Source organism: Megalopta genalis, chromosome 2 (genome assembly GCF_051020955.1).
Source record: "Megalopta genalis isolate 19385.01 chromosome 2, iyMegGena1_principal, whole genome shotgun sequence".
Lineage (NCBI taxonomy): Eukaryota > Metazoa > Arthropoda > Insecta > Hymenoptera > Halictidae > Megalopta > Megalopta genalis.
This window is the reverse complement of record NC_135014.1, coordinates 10,503,580-10,526,287: the sequence shown is the minus strand read 5'-3', so window position 1 is coordinate 10,526,287 and position 22,708 is coordinate 10,503,580. Positions and strand designations below refer to the sequence as shown.

Here is a 22,708-nt window from a genome sequence, read left to right as displayed (position 1 = left end):
AATTATATATACTACAATATGAAGGTACATAATGTATGTTTACTTTTTATTTAAAGTTTTATCAATATTTTATTTATATTTTATTTTATTTATTGTTACAGTTTCAATGCTTCAATATATAAATGAAGATTTAAGTATACTACGGTATCAAAGTGTATACATTCTTTTTCAAGCATGAAATCTTGAGCGGTTAAAAAAGCTTAATTTTTGCGAACAGGGTGTATCGGATGGTCCATATCGGGCATGATTGGTGGGTTTTTTTCGCATTCCCGAATTTCTTCCATGCCTGTTTCAGCGATTTTCCATAACTCTGGATGCTTTATTTTGAAATTATTGTACCATTTTTGTATACGAGGCCATTGATCCAATTTGAAATCGATTGCTTCTAGACACAGGGTGGCGGTTATCAGTGGGAAATCAGCGATAGTCAATGTGTCTGTAAGAATAATTATTTGTTCATATATAGTACACTTGTAAATAATAGCTAATATATCGAAATTTCTGTAATTAAGCAAACTGACTTCCTGCAGCATATTCGGAATTTTCACGTTTTAGATATGTTTCGAAAGCGTCTATAGCAATCGTCATTTTCTTCAATCCCAAGGCAGTTCTTTTGTAATCAAAAAATATGGGATTCATCTGTAAAAAAAACATTTAATAATGATAATATTTCTAACAAAGTCAAATTGAATGATCAGTGAATATTTTCAGAGAAATTATCCAACTTTAAACCATTGTTGCCTCTACTCTTTATACAATAGTGTCTATTTATTTATTTATTTTAATTTAAGTTTATTATAGACTGAATACGTACCACGTAATCAGAAATGTTGCGATAATACATGGCCAAATTAAAGCACAAACGATGATTGACAATCGCTCTTGCCTTTGCATCTTTTGGATACAGTTTACCATCTGTATCGTACTTATCACCCAGATATTGCAAAATAGCATTGCTGATATGTACATGTACAAAGAAATTACATAACATATCAAGATTTACTTCAAATTTTATATGGTTACTACATCAATGGACTAACATATTTTAAAAATACCTTTCACCCATTACCAAATCACCATCAACCAAAACAGGTATTTCCTTTTGCGGATTTAGCTGTAAGAATAACATTACAGAAATTATTATTATGTGTTATACTTTTCAAGTTATAGACTTTTAATAACGATAGCTATACTTTTTCATATTCCTCTGTCATGTGTTCGCCTTTACCAAAATCAATAGACACCAATTCATAGTCAATATCTAAAGCTTTTAATGCTTGGCGACATGCTAGAGACGGTGGTCCATCGGAAACGGAATAGAGCTTCATTGTTTAAACTAAAACATTCAATTCCTCACGTAAAATGTAATTCTGAAGAAACAAAAATATTTCATATAGTAAATCGATTTATTTCTCGTATAATATGATACGTTGTGAATTAATTATAAAATATATATGAGTAAAATTGAGTAGGATAAAAACTTTATATAGTGCTTACTTATAAGACAAAGATTTTAATGTATCTGCCGCAAAGAACAACTTGTGCGATGTTCACTACAAGACTGAGACTGAGGTATTCGCCTATCTGCCTGAAATATTATCTGATGTTCCTTTCACTTCAGTTATTCCTCAAGGCTTCTGAGTGACCTCGATTTAAATGTGCAGTAAATAAGGCGGATCAAACTCATTTGCAGGTTAAGACAATAAGATAATATGATAATTGAGATATCCACATTATTCTTTTGCGTTTGACATTTTCTTGACTTTGCCGGCTGATTTCGAATTCGCTTTGAAACCAAAATTACCTCATCTTAAAGTAGACACTTTCAGCTTTAATTTAAGCTACGTAACATTAAAAAATTGCCTTGGGAATGCAATAAAAAGTCGACTTGAAATTTCGCTTTAAAATCGCCCCGTGATTCCAATGCATGAAAATTCGAAACTTCCCGCGGGCATTTATTTTCAAATTGATTTCAATTTAAAATGTTTCTCATTCGTGCCACCAGATGGCGAAATTTTTCGTTTTCATTATTTGATTCCACCTCGCTACTTTGTGTATTCAGGTTAGGTTACTGTACCACATGGGCGAAACATTTGTTCTTTAGGGTTACTTTTGAATTGTTGTGAATAATTATATTTACTTGTAAATAACGTAAGAATGTCTGTGCCTGAGAAAGTTTTAATGCGAAAAATAAGGAAAAGAGAAAAAAGAAAGCTACAGATATTGACAGACCGAGAAAAGCAAGCGCAAAATGGTAAATTCAAATTTTGTGGATGACTTTTGGTTATATTTGATCGCTCGTTGATGCAATTTAAGTTAATAACTCATTGTTTTTTGACAGAAAATGAAAGTGAAATACAGAATGTATTTCCAAAATCTCCAAAAGAAAGTAAGTCAAAACAAAGGATCGTTTGTATTTAAATTTCGAAAGATTTTCTTAATTACTTTGTACAAGATGATGTTGTATTTCTTCATTTTTAACAATCAAATTACAAGTGGACGTTCATGTTATATTTCAGGAAAGAGAAAGAAAACTGATGGACTGAAGGAGGCTGATGTGCCTCCAAGTACAGACGATGAAAGTGAAAATAAAGAAACTATGGATTGTAAGTATAATGCAACTAGTCTTTAATTAAAGGACATTGGGCATATGCTTAATTCATTTTGTTTCTTGTTAGTACCTGGATCAGCAATTGGCTTTGAGGTCACAAATGACAATAGTTTCAAAGTATTAGAAGCATTGGTGTGTGAGAACACTTTAAAAGCTATCTATGATATGGGTTTCAAAAATATGACTGAAATCCAAGCAAAAGCGATACCACCATTGTTAGAAGGCAGGGATTTAGTGGGTGCTGCTAAAACAGGATCTGGAAAGACTTTAGCATTTTTAATACCAGCAATTGAACTAATTTATAAATTGAAATTCATGCCCCGTAATGGTATGTAAATGATAGAGACAACAAAATTATTTTCGACTTATTCAATTGTATTCGTACTTACAGGCACAGGTTGTGTTATTATATCTCCAACACGAGAATTGTCCATGCAAACGTTTGGAGTCTTAAAAGAGCTAATGAAATATCACTATCATACGTATGGTTTGTTAATGGGAGGTGCAAATAGGCAAACCGAAGCTCAGAAGCTTTCAAAAGGAATTAACATTGTTGTAGCAACACCTGGTAGATTATTGGATCACCTGCAGAATACAACAGACTTTTTGTTTAAAAATCTTCAGTGTTTGGTTATCGACGAAGCTGACCGTATTTTGGACATTGGATTTGAGGAAGAGCTCAAGCAAATTATAAATATTTTACCAAGTTAGTTACCATCACAGCAAAATAAGCAGAATTTCATCCTATTAAGGATTATCAACTTCTTATATTTACAGAAAAGAGACAAACAATGTTGTTCAGTGCTACGCAAACAAAAAAAACAGAAATGTTAACAACATTAGCACTGAAAAAAGAACCGGTTTATGTTGGCGTTGATGATGACAAGGACAAAGCAACGGTTGAAGGTTTGGAACAGGGATACGTGTGTTGTCCTAGCGAGAAAAGATTCTTGCTGTTATTTACTTTCTTGAAGAAAAATCGGAAGAAGAAAGTAATGGTTTTCTTCAGCTCTTGTATGTCGGTCAAATATCACCATGAGCTTTTGAACTACATCGACTTACCAGTATTAAGTATACATGTAAGTATGTCAAAATGGTTGATAGATATGGAAATGTGAGATATTCCTACGAATTTTTTATTTCTTAGGGAAAACAAAAGCAGACGAAGAGAACGACAACATTCTTCCAATTTTGTAACGCGACTTCTGGTATACTTCTTTGTACCGATGTAGCAGCTCGTGGTCTTGATATTCCTGCTGTTGATTGGATCGTTCAATACGATCCACCCGATGATCCTAAGGTTAATTATTAAAAATACATCAAAGCTTAAAGTGGAGAAATATATTTGTAAGATTTTTCAGTGATACGTTGTTGTAAATGCCATTTCAGGAATATATTCATCGGGTTGGCAGAACTGCCCGAGGAGAAGGCAGCAGTGGACATGCCTTATTAATTTTGAGGCCAGAAGAACTCGGTTTTCTTCGTTATCTTAAACAAGCAAAGGTTCCGGTAAACGAATTCGATTTTTCATGGGATAAAATTGCGGACATCCAACTGCAGGTAAGATGCTAATTTTTCTTGAAAATTTGTATAAATTGAGATCGACTAATATGTTGGTGTTCAATTGTTTTACGAAACTTTCATGAGCGGAATAAAATTATAAATTTAGGTTTTATAGTATTCAAGAGTAATTATTATGGCTAGCTCTCGCATCTCGCCGCTTGTTTATAAATTGTTGATGCTTCTCTTTCAGCTTGAAAAGTTAATTTCGAAAAATTACTTTTTAAACATGTCAGCGAAAGAGGCATTTAAAGCGTACGTGAGAGCGTACGACTCCCACCATTTGAAGCAGATCTTCGACATTGAAACGTTGGATTTGGCAAAAGTTGCGAAATCCTTTGGTTTCCTTGTTCCACCAGCCATAGATTTGAGTATCCTTTTTAAAGATAGATACTGAAATAATTTTGAATTGTTTCCCGAGGTTCATATGTTTTCCAAATCAAACTTTCGTTTGTTTTCGAGATAATCGAATGGGTATCGTTAAGCTTAGAGTTGTCGATCTTCATTTATTCAATATGGCCGATGGTTAGTGTCGTAGAGTGTGTCTATCTCGTGCCAGAGTTTAATCATTGTTTTTCGTGACATCTTCTTTGTTAAATTCGCGTAATGAAGATGAACAATTCTGTAAGTACAAGCCTCATTTTCCTTAACATTATCTCGTCGCAGAAGTATCAGTGAGCAGGAATTCTCGACCTCGAAAGAGGTTAACCGGAGGTGGTTATGGTTACTTCAAAGGCATGAATAATCCGGGTTCAGAGAAACAATTGCATCGTAGCAAAACTTTCCGTCAGAAAAATATGTCTGACAATCGACAGTTTGCTAGATAATTAAAGTTATCGCATGTTTAAGACATCGAATTGTACAGTACATAGCAATAAGAATAAATTTATTATATGTCTATTCTTTCTAACAATCCCATAGTTATTCTTGCGATTAATGCAATACGATTATAGGCGGATATAAATCATTAGATATCATCAATGCGTATTTACGAATATAATACGCATAACGAAAAGGTGGTTCGATTTATTTCCCTCCAAAACTTCAATTTAAATAGAACCGCCATGATTTCTGTGATAGCGACATCTTGTTTCAAAGAGGTTATATTAATCGGCAAGTTGTTTCAGCGTTTTGACGTAGATGGCGGGACAAGTGACTTAAATTAATTTTAGGAAAATCAAATGATAAAAATATAAGACACATAGTAAGTTTATATTGTGATACGATTATTACACGTAATTATATATAATATTTAACATTCGATCCTGAAATATTTTATGCAGAATACAAATAAATTTGCGTTATCCTTGAATAATCGAAACGATTCAATAAAATTACTATACAATAATATTCTACGTTACGTTTCAAGGATACTCACCAAAGCAATCGAAAATCAACATTTTTAGATTTTAACCGAATATTATCCTCGATCGCTACCGATCTATCGGGCACACAGTACCGACTGCATAGATCTAACCACGAATAGGTCGTCGCCGATGGAAATCCAAAAGAGATAAATAAAGCATGGTATCATTAATTCAATCAAAGTTCAATCTGTCTTCGGAAATACTATAACACACAGGATTCGACTAACGAGACAAACCTCTCAGTCTGAAAGACTTAATGAAAGCCTATTAACCCTTTCAGGACCAACGTCGCCATGTTGACGACAACAGGATCTAATTCCTGAAGTTGCGAGCAAACAATTTAATTGTCATTAATTATCATCATTAACAGATATCGGTATTTTTATTTTCACGAAAATTTAAAACCTTAACATACATATAGGCTAGAAATTTTGTTAAATAATTTAACAAATCTTGGAATGATTAATAGACTCGTTAGGCTTTAGCAATTTTCTTTTGTATAATAATCAAACGAAAATATCGACGGAAATAATTGTAACTTACTGGACAGTTGAACAATTCATTAGAACGTTCTGAATTTGATTTATCGTTTAATTAACAAAGAACTGTCATGTAATAGTCGATGTATATGTTAAAGAAAATAGCGTTAGGACATTTCTCGTTTGTTTGTTAGGAAAAGGTGTGCCGCGAACCGTCTATTAATTGGAAAAGCGTATCAAGACGACTACTTTATAGCACGCGACACCTACGTTGCTTCTCTGTAGGACCATGTATGGCGCATGTTGTATGACGTCAACGCTATTTTACATTAACCAATATACGTGGGCAGTCGCGTTGGATATGGCGCGAACGTAAATGTTCGTGGGAGAATACTAAGGCGAGAACCTATAGAATTCGTCTCAGCCTTCGATCGATGTCTTTTCGAGTGCCTATCGGCGCTGTACGAAAATTGATAATGTCCCGAATCCTGGCCCAAACATGGTCAAACACGACCGCAACGTGCTCGAGTTGCAAAATTACGAATAGCATAAAACTCGCGAGGATTCGTACGGATGCAGATAATTTTTATTTTCCACGAGAATCGTTGGTCCGTCGGTGCCCGTTTCAACGATTGATCCGTAGCAATAATCGTAGCTGTTAATTTTCTAATAAAGTATCGCGCAAGCCCGCCGGTATCAAGTTCAACCACGAATAGCAAAGTTAAGAATGTTTACCGTTACGGTACCCTTAATTACCGTCGGTCAAATTTCCGCGATGCGCCGCGGAAGTTATTTCGGACCGAACCCGACCCCGCGAACATATGGTTTTGTAACACCACATAGCCTAATTTTCTGCACAAGCACGCCAAGCTTCGCGCGCGATTTCTTCCAGCGGTTTTTGCGCAACGGCCGAAATTTTCGGCTGATCCGTGCGAAAAGGTTCCGCAACGACAACGACGACGACGACGACGACGACGACGAGGAGTTTCGAAAGAATCTCGCACGGTTTACGAAGGAAACAGAAGCCGCGACTACGACGCGAATGCCCACGGCGAAAAAGAATGTGCAACGAAACGTGCACGTGGGTTTAATCGTTGCAACAAGCGTGTCGTGCACTGGCAGCGGAGTTCGCTTCAGAGGCTTAAAGGGATCATTCGGCGGTTCTTTCTGAACAATTCGAGCGCGATGTGTCTAATTCGTTGCAATATGTTTCGAAAATACTGTCTAAAAATAGTGGAATACTGAAAATAGTAGACCGCGAACTACTAGCAAGCCTGAAATATGAAATTTTGAGTCATGCACCCGGTTATGTCATACGGACCCGCGCGTTGCAACACCATATTTTCGAATTCGCTTTTGGCATTTCGCGCGACTTTAAGGAGATGAAATACGCGCTTCCGATGGACAAAAGCGTGCTGTTATTGTTGTTGTATGCATCAGCGTTCGATTATCGCGTATCCTTCGACGTCTGATTTTAATCTGCGGCGCGACACAGATGGAGAATAAAAGTAGGTGAAATCATCATCGATTATGCATGCTCGAAGCACGCGTTGTTTCCAGATCGCGACGAAATTGATCGGCGCTGAGTAACAAGAGTTTCGCGATTTTTTCTTTTGTTTTTATTGTTTTTTTTTTAACGTCTTTTGAACGTTCGCGCCGCGCGGTCGGGCAGCTGTTAAATTAACAGCAACGATTAGGAGAGACTTAACGTTTTAACCTTTACGCTTATCGACGAGACGAGACGCGCCTAGAAAACAAAGAAAACGCGAGGAGAGGGTGCGTACCGTCTGAATACGTATAAATATATCTGCGTTTTACGGACGTTCGTTCCTTTTTCGCTTGTTTCATGGAAGACGATTTCGTTATCTTTTCTTCTCTTGGTGCCGCGATACAGTTGCCCGATTGCACAACAATAACTTGAAAATAACACTTGGAGAACGAACGAACGATCGGACGGTCGAGACGGAAGAAAAAAAATCATTGTTGTCCGGTAATTCGGTTTATTTATACCGCGGATGAGTCAGGAATAGACACGTTTCGTTTCGATATCGGTGATCTCCAAATTTGGTGACGCGAAACCTGCCTCATTATAATTTCGCAAAAATTCTCTTGGCGCGTTTCTGTCGCGACCTCTAACGCGAACACGCATTCCTCGGTGTTCAGGAACAAATCTGTTTCGCGAGTCTCGTAAAAAAAAAATGAAGCTAATAAATACTGCATTTCGTCGCGGTTTTATCGCCAGTGAAATCTCCTCCGCAGGCCATTGTTTCTGTTCATTTACAAGCCGGCCGAACCAACGTCTTTATTAGCGAGTTAGAATGCACACTGTGGCATCGGTGGATACGCGCGACAATTCGCGCGACTCGTTAAAAAAGACTCCGGCGTCGCCGCGGTGCAAATATAAATCATTACAATTGCGCGTAAAACGTATTATTCAAATTTATTGCAACACCGTCGGCAACCGTAAGCAAACACCGACGACAGAAGTGGCCACGTTATTAGTGGACCAACAGAGAGATTTATCAACTCGCGAATTAGCCGCGTTCGGACGCATTTATTGCGTTTTCGCGTTAAACCTTCGGACGGAGCTGATCGCGCCTTTTACGATTCCTGTCCGGTATCCTTCTCGACGCCGATGTCCATTCGGACGATCGATCTCGGCTATTCTGCAAAAATCGTAGGGCCGGTTCGCCGAGACGAATGTGCTAATCCGCCTACGATTCGTTTTTATTGCCGTTCTAGAGAGAATGAGTTCACCGATGACTCCTTTACGCGGTGATATTACACTTTGTTTCTTCGATCATTTGGATCAGCTGGAAATAGTACATATATATAAACAATCTTAAATTTCTTGAATATTATACCGTCTTTCTGGTACCACGATCTCGTTCGTCCAATTATCTACACGAATTACAAATCGAAAACACTGTAGAATCAAGAACAAAGATAACATTTATTCGGTCCGAAGCGCGTCCAACGTTGGAAACGATATGTAGCTAGTCGGATCGCGGGAGTGCATCGATTTCTCGTAGACACACCGATCCGCGACGGCCGGGGATCGAGTTGATGGATGTGATTTTCGGCTTCAGGGTGACTCTAAAAATGTAAGATGCAGGGCACGGCTATGGCCTCGCGCGTCCCTGAATTATCCAACTTGTATGCGACGATGGTATGGCGTGTAGCTCCGTATTCGCGCGTACGCAGAGGCCGTATATGGTAGTGGGCGGTAGAAGCGCGCCGATAGAGGCACGCAAGAACTAATACGTGGGAGACGCATGCGCGTTACGAAAGCTGCGCGCCGTGTTCGACGCGGCGAGTTTTCGGGCGGCTTGTCGCGGCGGCACATGCACGGGCGGTGCAGTACAGCCGAGAATCCCGCAGCGCGTGTTTGTTTTTAATTTTCGTGAGCCACGATATCCGACCAAATAGAATTTTCTTCGACAATAGAATCTCCGACTCGTGAGAGAGGCCTGTACCCTCTCTAGTTTTTCTTCTCTCTCTCTCTCTCTCTCCCTCTCTTTCTTTCTCTCTTTCTCTATCTTCTATTCTCTCTTCTTCTCTATCTCTCTCTTTCTCTCTGTTTCTTCTCTCTTTCTCAGTTGTCTAATTCTTTTGCCTTTCCCTCTCCCTGTTTGTTTTTTTCCGTTTCTTCTCTCCTCTCTTTCTCTATCCCCCTTCTCTTCTCCTTCCCCATCCTCCTCTCCTCCTCCCTCCTCCCACCCCTACTCTCTTACCAGTCCTTTCTGTTTCTGTCGCTCCCGCTTTCCTCTCTCTGTCTCTCTTTCCCCGCGTCGCCCCTACTCCCCAGCCCCTCTCTTCCTCCTCCCGATCGTCGTTTTCCTCCTCCTCCTGCCGCTCACACATAGTATACTGACTCCGCTATTTCTAAAAACGTAACGCAATCGTGGCGACGTATGCGAGGAGCGCGCCAGAGAGAAACCACGAGTGAGGAGGCGCGACGTACGAATATATCGAGTTATATTATATCGAGAAATTGTGCGAGTACACGGGAATCGAAGTGTGAATATAACACGACAGTGAAGAACGGGGAAGGATCGACGTAAAAACGTTGTGCGAAAACTGAACGTGAAAAGAACGAAGAGTTGTATTGGATTTTAATCGCAACGCCGTCTCCCTCTTGCTCATTTACGTTTAACTCACTCTCTTTTTCTCTCTCTCTATCTTTCTTTCTCTCTCCTCTCTCTTCTCTGTATCTTTTTCTTTCTATCTTACTATCTATTATATCTCTCACTCTCTGTCTTTCTTCTCGTCTCCCTTGATCTGCGAGAAAATATTTTTGGATCACCTCCAACCTATCTACTATTTTTCGCGTGACCGCCATAGGAGTAATCAAGTAATTGCAATGTGTGATAATACTAACACGACGACGCAGAGTATAGCGGACTACTTGTCACAGTTACTAAAAGACAGAAAGCAGTTAGCTGCTTTCCCTAATGTCTTCATACATGTAGAGCGCCTACTAGACGAAGGTAAGCAACCATTAATCCACTAATATCTCTCTATCTATCTATCTATCTGTCTATCTCTCTTCTCTTCGCTTCTTTCTATCTGTCTCTCTGTATAATTTTTTCGGAGTAGTGCATCTGACTTGGTTCCGTGACACGCCTTAGCGTAGTTTGCATGATTAACGCCTATATAGAGACGCCGTCGAGTCCTCGGTTCAAGCATGTCTCTTCTCTATGACCGCGAAACTTTCGCCACAGTTCGTGGAGATCGCAAGAGTCGCATACGCGTACACGCACACGCACAATCACGTACGTGAATGTGCGTGCGTCTCTGGTCTCTCTCTCGCGCGCGCGCGCACGCGAGAGCGGTGCCAGTGAGAAAAAGGGAACGAAACAGAAGCGGAACGTTAAGGAATACCGTGTGTGCTGGTATCACGATGGGAGAGGAGATCTCGTTGCCCTCGTATTTTGCCATAATCGGCAACGGACTGTCTTCCAACGCGGCCCGTGTTCTCTGTTCGTCGTCCTCGTCGCCGCTGTCGTCTTCGTGCCGACGTCTGTCTGTTGCCTCTGTATGTGTATGTTTCTCTCTCTCTCTCTCTTTTTCTTTCTCTCTCTCGGTTTCTCCGTACTTGTCACGTGCCGCGCGTCCCGGTACCCGCTTGTACTCTTCTCTCCAGGTTATTTCATATTTCACGAATCTCCCACGTCCCTGCGTCGTCCATGGAAAAATTCGTTCGACGAATGCAAGTCGGACTGCCATGATTTTTCATACGACGAACAATCCTCGTTTAATCTCCACGCGATATTCGGCTCGGCTGCGCTCCGCCGCGAAACGATAGCCCGCCCTCGCGTTGCTCGAAACCGATCCCGTGTACCAAGATTACGTCTCACGGAGATTATTCTGTACATAGGTCTTCACTTTTGTTCTCTTGTAATGTGGGAAGATATACGGCGATCGTTAGGACATAAACCGTTCACTTAAAACGACCGGTTCCGGTCGCGGTTCAGTCGAAAAGGGAATCCGTCGTTTAACCCTTTCAGCCGGTTCGCTATTAACTTATTTTCTAATCGTCGCGAAAGATACAAAATCGCCGTTCGATCACGTTCGCGAGAAATTTTGCCCGATATTATAGCCGTTCATCGTCTTGCCTTTATGATCTCATTTTCGAAGAAACGCGCGCGTGCAAACAATTTTTAATTTGGTGCATATCACGTAATAAGAGTAAAATATTTCTGTTGTCGTTTGATGTATTTATTTTAAATCATCTTTATTAGCAATTGTTTCATTTACAATAGAACAGATTAATTAGAGTGAATGCCAATGTTAAATGAGAACTGAAAAATATCCTTTTCAAGTTACGATGAAATTGAGAAACAAATTCCTCGAGTAATTGTAATTATTTTGAACAACAAACTATATATTCAAATACCTTTTTAATATTATTTATTTTCTAATCGTTCGTTGTAATTATAATGACACAATTTTAGGTAGGAAGAAAAGGCAAGGGAATGTGTAAATATTATAATAATTCTTTCTTCAACGATTAGAACCGTAATTATTTTGAACAACAAACTATTCAAATACCTTTTTAATATTATTTATTTTCTAATCGTTCGTTGTAATTATAATGACACAATTTTAGGTAGGAAGAAAAGGCAAGGGAATGTGTAAATATTATAATTCTTTCTTCAACGATTAGAACCGTAATTATTTTGAACAACAAACTATTCAAATACCTTCTTAATATTATTTATTTTTTAATAGTTCGTTATAATTATAATGACACAGCTTTAGGTGGGAGGAAAAGGCAAGGGAATGCGTGAATATTATAATAATTCTTTCTTCAACGATTAGAACAAATTTATATGGTTACGAGACTCGATGACGTTGAGTTTTTGTAGAAAAATTAACAGAGTGTCCGTGCCCGTTCGCGCTAAGTAAAATTCGATTGCATTCAATTTCCACTTATGGGATTAAATGAATACGGTACTGTCGCGTGCGCCGGGATCGTAACCGAAGTTCAAATTCATGCATCTTCCCGCCGTTCGTATCGCGTAGTACTAACCTTAAGTCAAAAGACGAACAACATAACTCCGCGAAACGGTGCGGAACCGCGATGGCGTCCGACGAACCAACGTGTCCGGTATCGCATTCTTTTCGTCCTCGAAAAAAACCTGTAAAAGAGTGATTTGGAAAGCTCCCCGCGGAATGGTATGTCCGTTTCTTCCTTACTTTTCCCTTCGTTTCGCCATCTTTTCAACGCTCGGCGTGTAATTCGTTTCGATCGATTTTGCATCGAGCCGCCGCGGAATTCGTTCGCTCGAGCAAACGTGCGTCGAGCTAATTAGCTAACGTAGAGAAAAATCGTCGGTTTCGCGGGACGTGACATTACTCGAGGAGGTGATTTTTATCGTTTTGCGGTGAGCCGTAAACGCGGTTAGAATCGTCGCGTACCGCGCGCGAGAGGGAACAAGATACGAAACGAAAACGTCGTGATCGGAACGAGTGTGCCGGTGAAACGAAACGAGCCGCTGTTTCAAGGAAGAAGAACACAAGAGCTCGATCAAGAGAAATGAACAGATACTTCGTATCGCGTTCCACGCGATCGCCATTGTCGTCCGTCTATAGCGTTCGATGCTTCGTTTTTTCCTTTTTCTTTTTTTCAGTTATTCGTAATTCGTCGACGATGATTTCGCGTTGCCCGTGCCCGTGTTCGCGATAGAGGCAATCGCGGGAACCATTTTGCTTTGCCGTCTATTTTTGGAATATTTGTACATACGAGAGCGTGCGCCGACTCGCGCTGGCAAAGAAAAATTCGTATTATCTGTGTGTGTGTGTGTGTGTGTGAAACGGCCGGGATTTGATCGCGTTCTTTTTCTCCGGATAATGCGTCTCGCCTTAAAAAGGCGGAAAGCATCAACGAAAATTGATGAAAAAGAGAGTTTACTGAACCGGTGTGACGAACGACGCCGTCGGCACGTGTACCGTCCGATTAATCGAAAGCCGCGATTAGTCGAGAATCCGTGACGAGATTTCGCATGAATTATCGAAGGTTAACGGAGGAGGAGAGACGATGTTGCCAGTCCTCGAATTAATTCCGAGGACGTTGGACGCGAAGAGCTGTACAAAAGGCTCGTTACCGAAAATTACTTCAACAAATGCCCTGATGTATTCTCGGCGTACGTAAAATTGTTTACGAAGCGCATCCCCGGTTCTCTTATCGCGCTTAGAGTACCTTAGTTGTTTACATTCGGCGACGACACGATAAGTTCGTTATTTGCGGTACAACGAACGAGAGAAACACCATCTATATATACAGAGAAACACGCTCGCGCTCGTCCGGCCTGCGTTAGATTCGATTCTTCTCGTTTTTTGGAAATCAGGTGAAAGCTTATTCGTATTTTTGTTGCGTTTGTTATTCGCGATACGCGCACCGGCGCAGGCGGGAGTGGTTTATAGTGTTTCACAAGAAATGTGTCAAATGACGTTTACGAGCGGAACCGGTTTTACGAAAGCTCTCTCGGACCTCTCGCATTCCTGTGGACATAGTCCTGTTGATGCGAGGAATTTTATTTCACCTTTTTCTCGCCGGCCGAATACGTGGACATCTTGTTGTTCAACAAACGAAACACGTCGCTGAAAATTGCTCGCTTTCGCCTACGCCTCGACTATGCCGATCGCCGCGATTTTCCAGGCTTGTTTAATCGAACATATTTGCCGGACGACGGTTTTATCCGGTCGAAATCGAAACGGAATTTTCCACAGCCAAAGAGAGAGAGAGAGAGAGAACGTATGCTTCTTCAACCGAGAAAACCCATAAAGCGATCGGGCATTTTCCAGGGACGGTGCACGGTGTTTTGCAACGCGCGCATTCCTGCATAAATTTTAGTTCGTTAGACGCAGTCCCTTCGACGGCGAGTCGCATAGGTGGCATTGCGCGGCTTCAGGAACAATGATGACAGAAAACGTAAACGGTCGCTCGGAAAACTAACGTTTGAATTTCCCGCGGCGCGCACGCTCCGTGACACGTTCGCGGTCTCGTTTTATATACAGGGTGTCCCGAAAATGTCTCGCAATCCGAAAGTAGGGGATTCCTGAGGCGATTCGAAGCAACTTTTTCCTTAGCGAAAATGCAATCCGCGGCTTCGTTTACGAGTTATTAATGAAAAACAGGTGACCAATCAGAGGCGAGATCATTTGGCGCGAGACGGCCGAGCCAATGAGCGGAACTCTGGGGGCTTCCGTGCACTCGTTGGCTGGGTCGCCGCGCGCCAGCCGAGCTCGCCTCTTATTGGTCAATGTTTTTCGTTAATAACTCGTAAACGAAGCCTCGGAGAAAATTTTCGCAAAGGAAAAAGTTGCTTCAAATGACCTCGGGAACCTCCCATTTTCGGATTGCGAGACATTTTCGGGACACCCTGTATATATATATATATAAATTGTCGCTCGGTTTTCCAGCGATCCGAACGGAACAGGAAATAGAAATTTGTGTTTACTATTTCGCGCGATTTACTCGTCTCGACGGTGAAACGAGCGCGGGATCAGAGGGATTATTCATCGCTGCGGCGGCGGCGGCATCGTTGATGATAGTTCGAAGCGTATGCAATTGTGTACGGGCAGGTCTATTTTGAACACGACGTAGCAAGTTTTCTCAGTGACCTAGTAGCGTGAATAGAACTCGTTGTCAAGCACGTCCTTTCGAAACTGTCTAGCGAAAACTTGGACAGACACGAGGTCTAGTTTTCTTCTGCTACTGGGTCGTTGCGCCTAATCGGCTTCGAATTCGAAACGGATTAAATTATGCTCCACGAACAGCTCCTCGGAGCTGTTCGTTTATAACTGTTCGACTAACCACCCGGCATCCTCGATTCAGAATACGCCCTACGATGTGGCTACAAAAATGCATAGCAAAGGGGAGTGGGTCAACAAATGTCCACGGAATTTTATTACATATATTTCTGTTCTAACAACGTTCTTTTATATATAAATCGTTTATACTTTATTCTTGCATTAATAGGTACCTAAATGGATATAAAATAATACATAAATAATATAAAATTAATAGGTGCCCAAACAATGTAAATCGACGAGCACATAAATAATATAAATTAATAGCCTCCCTCGAGACTTTGAACCTTCTAAAATACCCTAAGCGTCCCAGAATGAAAAATCTCTCCAATCTCTTGTCTAAACAATATAAATCGACGAGCACATAAATAATATAAATTAATAGCCTCTCTTGAGACTTTGAACCTTCTAAAATACCCTAAGCGTCCAAGAATTAAAAATCTCTACAGTCTCTTTCCTCCGCATATATTAATATCTTATGGTTCTTTAAATAAAAGTCATCGAATAAAAAAATCATTTCTCGAGATAGGTGGAGGTTTGATCGGATTCGAGAGCAGAGTCAAAGAATCAACAGGTTCGGGCATTAGCATAAACGGACCTGCAGGGGATTCTAAAGGGTTTCCCTTTTTACCGCGAGAGCCCTTTATTCTCCTATCCTTTGTCCTCCCGAAGGGTGCACCTTGCGACAAGGGAGGGGTGCGCTGTTCCCGAAAGGGCAGAGGCGAACGTAGTAGGTGCGATCATCCGGTGCAGCAGGGAGCAGGGAATTCGAGAATGCAACACTATACATAGCCACGTTTTTCCTCCCTCGTATTTATAAATCGGTGTCCCTATTGTTTTCACAGTGTCCTCGAATCGGAGACCCATCAGTCATGGTCGGCCAGAGATCGAGTGCGGTCGGGCGCAAGGAATTACGCTGACGCGGAATGCTATGTCTGCAGGAAAATATTGCACTTTTCACAACCGGAAGTTCTTTTCCATCGGACCAGTTGTTCATCGAATAGCGAAGGGACGCGCGCGGTCAAATAGAATCGTGAACATTTTCACATTTTGTTTCTTTGTTTCAGAAAATATTAATATTAATAGCTCGGTTATTTATAGGCTTCGAGTTAGAAGAATAGGCAGTAATCGAATTCGCATTGCGAAGAAGATGATAACAATTGCGACCATTTCGAGAATACCCAGAGGAAGTCGGCCATTGATTATGGGATTATCGGACACTCCAGCTGATAACTTTAAGTGGAAAACTAGCACTTAACGTCAACTCGAATTCTAATCGATTCGAACACTTCTGATTAACGCGGTAGCTCGAGCTTTGTATTCTTTGAAGATTAGATGCACCGTGGAATTGGTTTGCTTCCTTCCGAATTACGTATCCGATAAGAGAGGTACAGTAATGTCTCTCTAATCGATGCCCAGATTGACCACAAAAATGGACAATTTGGGAAGAGGCGATACGATTATTCGAGCCTTGCGGTTTATTTTTATAGTTATAAGTTGTCCACAATTATAAAAACGAGCCGCAAGGCTCGAATAATCGTATCTGCTCTTCCCAAATTGTCCATTTTAGTGGACAATCTGAGCGTCAGTAAGGGAGACATTACTGTACGGTAATGTCTCTAATTGACGGCCAGATTGACTACAAAAATTCCAGCCTTGCGGTTTACTTTTATAGTTATAAATTATCCACAATTATAAAAACGAGCCGGAAGGCTCGAACAATCGTATCTCCGCTTTCCAAATTGTCCATTTCAGTGGACAATCCGAGCGTCAGTAAGGGAGACATTACTGTATCGTAAAGCGATCGAATAGCGTGTATCGATTGTTAAGATGGATTCGAATAGTGCATCGATCGATCGGAAAGATTTGGAAGCGCATAACTGTAGCAGTTGGTGCATAATCCGTGGTAGCAGTCTAGTTAGTCAGCTGTCGCGTCAGCTGCGGGTGCAATATCTGTAAGAATCTTCGAACAAACATACGCACGCACACCTGTTCATCGAACAGCTGATATCTCTAGGTCGTGAATCTATTTAAATGTGCCTGCCGAATTATATAATATTTCTGCAGCCGGGCTGCTTCCTTCCGCGCGAACGCGTTTTTATGTAACATGCTGTAAAATGCTCTATTTCCATCGCTTCTTTCTCTCTCTCTCTCTCTCTCTCTCTCTCTCTCTCTCGGCTTTCCTTTTTTTCATAAAAATCGTCGACCATTGCCAAGTCGTTAGGAGACACGCGGATCGAAAGAGCAAATTAAGAAATGTTGTTCCGACAGAAGAAGAAGTATTCGAACGTTCGCGATAATAATCCTGGGAATACGAAATATGAATTGTAAAAGCATTCGAAGGATTTGTCTGTAGGCAGTGTAGCGATTATCAAAGCTATTCAATGTCTGAGAAAATTGTCTTCAGGGACGTAGCAGTTACGGGAGCGGGCTACCTGAGGAATTCTTGACTCACCGAGGATCGTAGAGGATACGATATCGATGCGTAAAAGACTGTCTTGTCGCGAACAGAGACTTACATAAAGTTAGCAGAAAATTAGTAGTCTTAAAAAAAAAATTGTCATCGGTGACGTAAGAATTAAAGGAGCCAGCGAGAATCCTAAAAGAAATGTGTATATATTTGTACGAACGCCGAAAGAAAATTCCGAAGGTCGCCGGACCTCCCAGACTATTTGCTTGATAATTTAAGAAGTTAAAGTAGACCAAAGCGGCGCGTTCGAGGGAAATATTTTCAACGTTGCGAAACCAGTTCGAGGAAAACATTGTCGTGGTTCGCGCGCGAAGGAAAATTATTGCGGTTGATGTTGTTCGAGGTGTTTGAGAATATTTCGATTGTTGACAAGAGGTCTGGCCGGAATGATGATCGTCGCGTGGTTCGGGTTATCGTTTCTGACTGGTATCAGCTTAAGTAGCAAGGCGGCAGCAGCAATAGCGACAGCAGTGACGACAAAGGCGGGTAGCGGCCGCATTCCTTCTTTCCTCTTCATGCCTCTTCGCTTCTCTACCTTTTACTTGACTGGGTTGGTTACACATAGCCGTTAGCGATCAAGCCTGACGCTGTATGCGTGGCAGTATACATACACGCTCGCGGAATCCGTGTGCAACACGGACGGTCGGAGTGGTTGTGTGTGTGTGTGTGTGTGTGTGTGTGTGTGTGTGTGTGTGTGTGTGTGTGTGTGTGTGTGTGTACCCTACCAGTGATTCTTGCCCGTAGCCGACTTACATTACAGCGTAAACGGTAAGAATTAGTGGAATTCTGTTTACTTGCCGTCGCGAAAGCAAATAATATCTGTTCCCGAGTGGCTAATAGTTGTTCCCCCGGTGGAACAGTTATACAGGAAACGCTCGTTTGAAATTGAACGGAGGTGTGTGTACGTGCGGCTGTTCCGGCGCGCGAACGCGTAATATTCCACGGGTTTCCTTGCCCGCCGTGAAATCCGCGGAATCAACCTTACGGTGCACGATCGTCTATCCTACCGATCACCTATCTTAACCATTAGCGGACCAGAAGTATTACAAGTCTACATTTCAAGTGGTTAGTCTAAGTTATATTTCATACGAAGAGAAATTATGTACTAAAGATTTATATGTGAAATATATGGGAAAAGATATATTTTATAAAAATTCATTGATATTATTTTCATCGAAGTACAAAGTTTTCCGTCAGATTTTACGGTTGTATTTGGACCGTTAAGGGTTGATAGATCGTTGCTTTTATTCAACCGTTGATCACCGATAAAAATCATATTATCATAATATCATCATATTTAATATATTAATAATGTTATTATCATTATAATAATATTATCATATTATGTCGGGAATTAACGGCGTACGGATGATGGAACATAGCTGAAACATCAATCGATAGAATCGGCTCGGCACAATTTAGAAGGTTCTGCTTCGTCCAGATTTCATCCGACAATTTTATTCGTCGATTTCGATACGTCTCGAGAGATTTTCCAGAGAAATTTGCCACGACGCTGGTTGTATCGGCGACAGAAAATGGAACGTTCAATTGTCCTGGGAAAACGGTGGAATTAAATACGTAGCCGATGAATAATAGTTGGTATATTCGTTTATAACGCATGCGAGGACACGCTAATTCGTCGAATTACCGTCGCTCATTAGTATCGTTGCTCGCGCAATTTGTAAGTTATTGTTGTCACTAAATATTAATTACCGCGCCGGGAAACGCGTTACACATACACTTTGCATACATGAATTTCTCGGGAGACCTCGTGTGCCACCTCGAGCACATTTTCGACTAAGCGTAACACACGATTCGATTACGCCTGCGATCGTAATTCACGCGTCTCGGATTTGTTCGCGCCATGACAAAGAAAGACGTTCGGCTTGGTATTATTGTTCCTGTGTGTTTCTTTTAGAAATCAGAAATATCAGCATCGATTAATAAATAATGCCTCGTAGAAAAAACTATTCGTCCTTAATATTGTTTAATTGTATAAATTGCTAATGCGTGTTTCGAGATAGAAAAAGAAGCATTTGATGGTAAAAAAGTATTTCACAGAAGAGAATCATTTAATCCCGACTGTTCTAATTAGAACATTCTCGGCGTGGTACAGCAATGTCACCCTTACCAACGTTCAGATTGTCCACTAAAAATGGACAATTCGGGAAGAGGAGATACGATTATTCGAGCCTTTCCGTTTGTTTTTATAGTTATAAATCGTAGCGCCGAAGCTGGGGAAATCGCCGAGGTTCCAAATCTTTTTGTTCTCGCGTAAATTCGCTTCAACGAATTAACACCACCGAATATTCGGCTGTTTTGTTATTTTATAGTTATAATTATTTGTAGTTATACATTGTCAGCGATTATAAAAACGAGCCGCGTCTGGTTAATCGTATCGCTTCTTCCCAAATTGTCCATTTTTCTGGACAATCTGAGCGTCAGTAAGGGAGACATTTTTCTGGACAATCTCGGCGTCAATTAGAGAGACATTACTGTATTCCGCGGGGGTGTTTTTTCGGGGGGATTTTTTTATAGGTGTTGACAATTCGTAACTATAAAAACAAACCGTAAGGCTCGGGTAATCGTATCTCCTCTGCCCAAAAATTGTCCATTTTTGTGGACAATCTGAACGTCAGTAAGGGAGAGACATTACTGTAGTTTATTTCTTGGGGACGGTGCAAATCGGTGATGCATGCCAAGGTACGGAAAGGGTTGTTTAATGGTAAAATACCGGGGGCAGAGGAGATCCTGTCGAATTGTTCAGCAGTGTTGCCCGGTACGTAGTCGGTGCACTAGCAAAGACGTTTCTCTGTTTCTAAATAAGGAAATGCCTTACGCATCCCCACTTCGGCGGTCTCTCTCTCTCTCTCTCTCTCTCTCTCTCTTTCTCACTCTCTCTTCGCCATGGTCGACACACTGTATGTATGGTTTTCGTCTACGTCGCCACGAGGAGAGCCTCTGTGATGCCCGCACTCTTACAACGCACACGGACAGCCCACCAAGAGAGGTATCCTGCAAGCAAGGCTGCCATATATAGATTCCTCCGGCTAACTGTTAACGTTCAACGTTCCTATATGGACATTAGTCATATGTCGCGGTCGTTCCAAATCAATGAAGATCCACGCACCGTTCGGAGGCTTGCTATTTACATGCTTTTTCTTCCCTCCCTCCTTAACCCTTAACGGTCCAATGCCGCCAATACACGCGGCAGAAGTCAATAAAACCGTAAAATCTGGCAGGAAACATTGGAAGAATAAGCACGATCGTTTCTCGATGGAAATATATCAACGAAGTTTTATTTAAAAAAAAAATGAATATCTCTTCTCCAAATTTGATACAAAAATTTTCAGTGAAAAATTTCTCTTCGTCTGAAAAACAGTCTCCGGACTTGGCAGTGTGTAAACTGGAAATAAATAGTTTTGATCCCCTAAGGGTTAACCCTTTGCACTCTCGAAGCCATTTTAACCGTAAAAGTAAAATAATTTTTCTGACTTATGGTATTTCCATTTTATACGACAAAGTGCATTTTATGCATATGAAATTGAATCTCGCGATAACTTGTGATGACAGTTACGCTTTCAACAATTTTTTAAACTTAAACTTTGTTAATATAAAAATTATTTTGGAACGCGAACTAACAATTTTTTTTTTAGTGGTGCCTCAGAGTCACCACTCGAGTGCAGAGGGTTAATATTTGTCTCCTACGGTCACGCTATGCATGTGTGTCGCCGCGGTATCACTTTACAAAACTGCAACCGTATATTTGCTTGTTTCTTTTTTTCTGTTCCTCTGGGTCAAGATGGTCGTCGATCGTTTCATGAAACATTTTTCCAACGCAACATATTTTGACGAGAGTTTTCTGCCGCGTGTTTGGAAAAACCGACGGCACTTATGCGAGTCTGGATCGTTTTTAAATTTGTCGCAAGGCGCCTGGTGTTTAGGCCGTGCTCGAAGGAATTTCGGGATTTGCTGGCGGTGCATCCGGCGCGTAGAAAATGCAGTGCGGCGAAGCTCGCAGCGAGGGTAGAAAAATGGGAATTTCGAAGCAAGGGAAAAGTGTTACGGGACTTCTTGCGGTGGCCCTTGGGAGCTTATAGGGGCCGATGACCGGATTGACCTGCAGTTCGCTCCATGCCGCACGGCATCCACCAACGGGCGGGCTCGTGCCACTTCAGCTTCGTTCCATTCTCGTCGTTCTCTCTCTCTCTCTCTAGCGCGCGCGCGCGCGCTCTCTCTTTCTCTCTTTCTACCGACCTCTCTCCCGCCGTCTCTCTCACTTTCTTTCCCGTCATCTCTTTCTCCGTGGTCCCGGTGTTTTGCACGGTTGTATCTTCGCTTGTCTGCGAACGCCTCGAGAGCCCCGTTGCATAGCGTTGCATAGCGTTGCACCGCGTGGGCCTCGGATTTTCTAGCCCCCCGTGAAAACATTTCCCGTCGGCCCGGATTCATTTTCTATTTTTCCCCGACATGGCTCATCGGCATTCTGATCACGTCGGCCCTTGTGTGCTTGTTACCTCCTCCTCAGCCACGCTGACACACGGTTTCTCTTCGAGCCAGCCGTGACTCTGAAAGACAGAAGACTCGTTCGAAACCATTGCAATCTTTTTTCCTCTTCCTCGCGCATTCCTGGACAATTATTGATCCCTAAAAATCGTCCAATGCTTTCACGGATATATCATCTCGTTCTCGGACGAGCACAGTTGAAAATGTTCGAAGAATTTCTTTGGTAAAAAGTGTTCCTTAAAAATTGTATTATAGACGTCGAACCTGCATCGCTCGCATCTCCCGCATCTGTTAGAGCTAATAAATGCAGCGTCGAGGATGTCTTTCTTTCTTCGATAATTCTGCTGGAATGTCAAGAATTTTCTACAAGTATTAACAAATTTCTACGAAGCAGCCA

The 22,708-nt window shown here is 41.3% G+C and overlaps 3 protein-coding genes across 9 annotated transcripts in view; 2 read left to right on the top strand and 1 right to left on the bottom strand.

The window, feature by feature from the left end:
* Positions 1-19: 19 nt before the first annotated feature.
* On the bottom strand, positions 20-1,638 carry gfzf (GST-containing FLYWCH zinc-finger protein). Of its 2 annotated transcripts, none has more exons than XM_033471177.2 (6): positions 1,498-1,638; positions 1,194-1,336; positions 1,056-1,114; positions 815-956; positions 522-639; positions 20-436 (listed from the first exon to the last, which is right to left on the bottom strand). In XM_033471177.2, the coding sequence occupies exons 2-6, from the start codon at positions 1,326-1,328 to the stop codon at positions 201-203; spliced, it is 690 nt and encodes a 229-aa protein (XP_033327068.1). In that variant the 5' UTR covers positions 1,329-1,336; positions 1,498-1,638; the 3' UTR covers positions 20-200. The 2 variants fall into 2 exon arrangements, with proteins under 2 accessions (XP_033327068.1, XP_033327067.1); XM_033471176.2 differs by having other exon boundaries at positions 1,194-1,370; positions 1,498-1,633.
* A 319-nt stretch (positions 1,639-1,957) lies between these two features.
* On the top strand, positions 1,958-5,084 carry pit (probable ATP-dependent RNA helicase pitchoune). Its single transcript, XM_033471161.2, has 10 exons — positions 1,958-2,254; positions 2,342-2,389; positions 2,520-2,606; positions 2,679-2,939; positions 3,003-3,317; positions 3,389-3,690; positions 3,759-3,911; positions 4,001-4,171; positions 4,365-4,542; positions 4,838-5,084. Exons 1-10 carry the CDS (start codon positions 2,158-2,160, stop codon positions 4,996-4,998), a joined length of 1,773 nt encoding a protein of 590 aa, XP_033327052.2. The 5' UTR covers positions 1,958-2,157; the 3' UTR covers positions 4,999-5,084.
* A 4,277-nt stretch (positions 5,085-9,361) lies between these two features.
* Positions 9,362-22,708, top strand: part of how (protein held out wings) — a 38,874-nt gene continuing 25,527 nt past the window's right edge. For 4 of the 6 annotated variants that reach the window (XM_033471171.2, XM_033471170.2, XM_033471174.2 and 1 more), the window contains exon 1: positions 9,362-10,507. In XM_033471171.2, the coding sequence (XP_033327062.1) occupies positions 10,381-10,507 (127 nt within the window). In that variant the 5' untranslated portion in view covers positions 9,362-10,380. The remainder of the gene's footprint in view (positions 10,508-22,708) is intronic. The other 2 variants (XM_033471173.2, XM_033471172.2) reach the window with 1 other exon arrangement.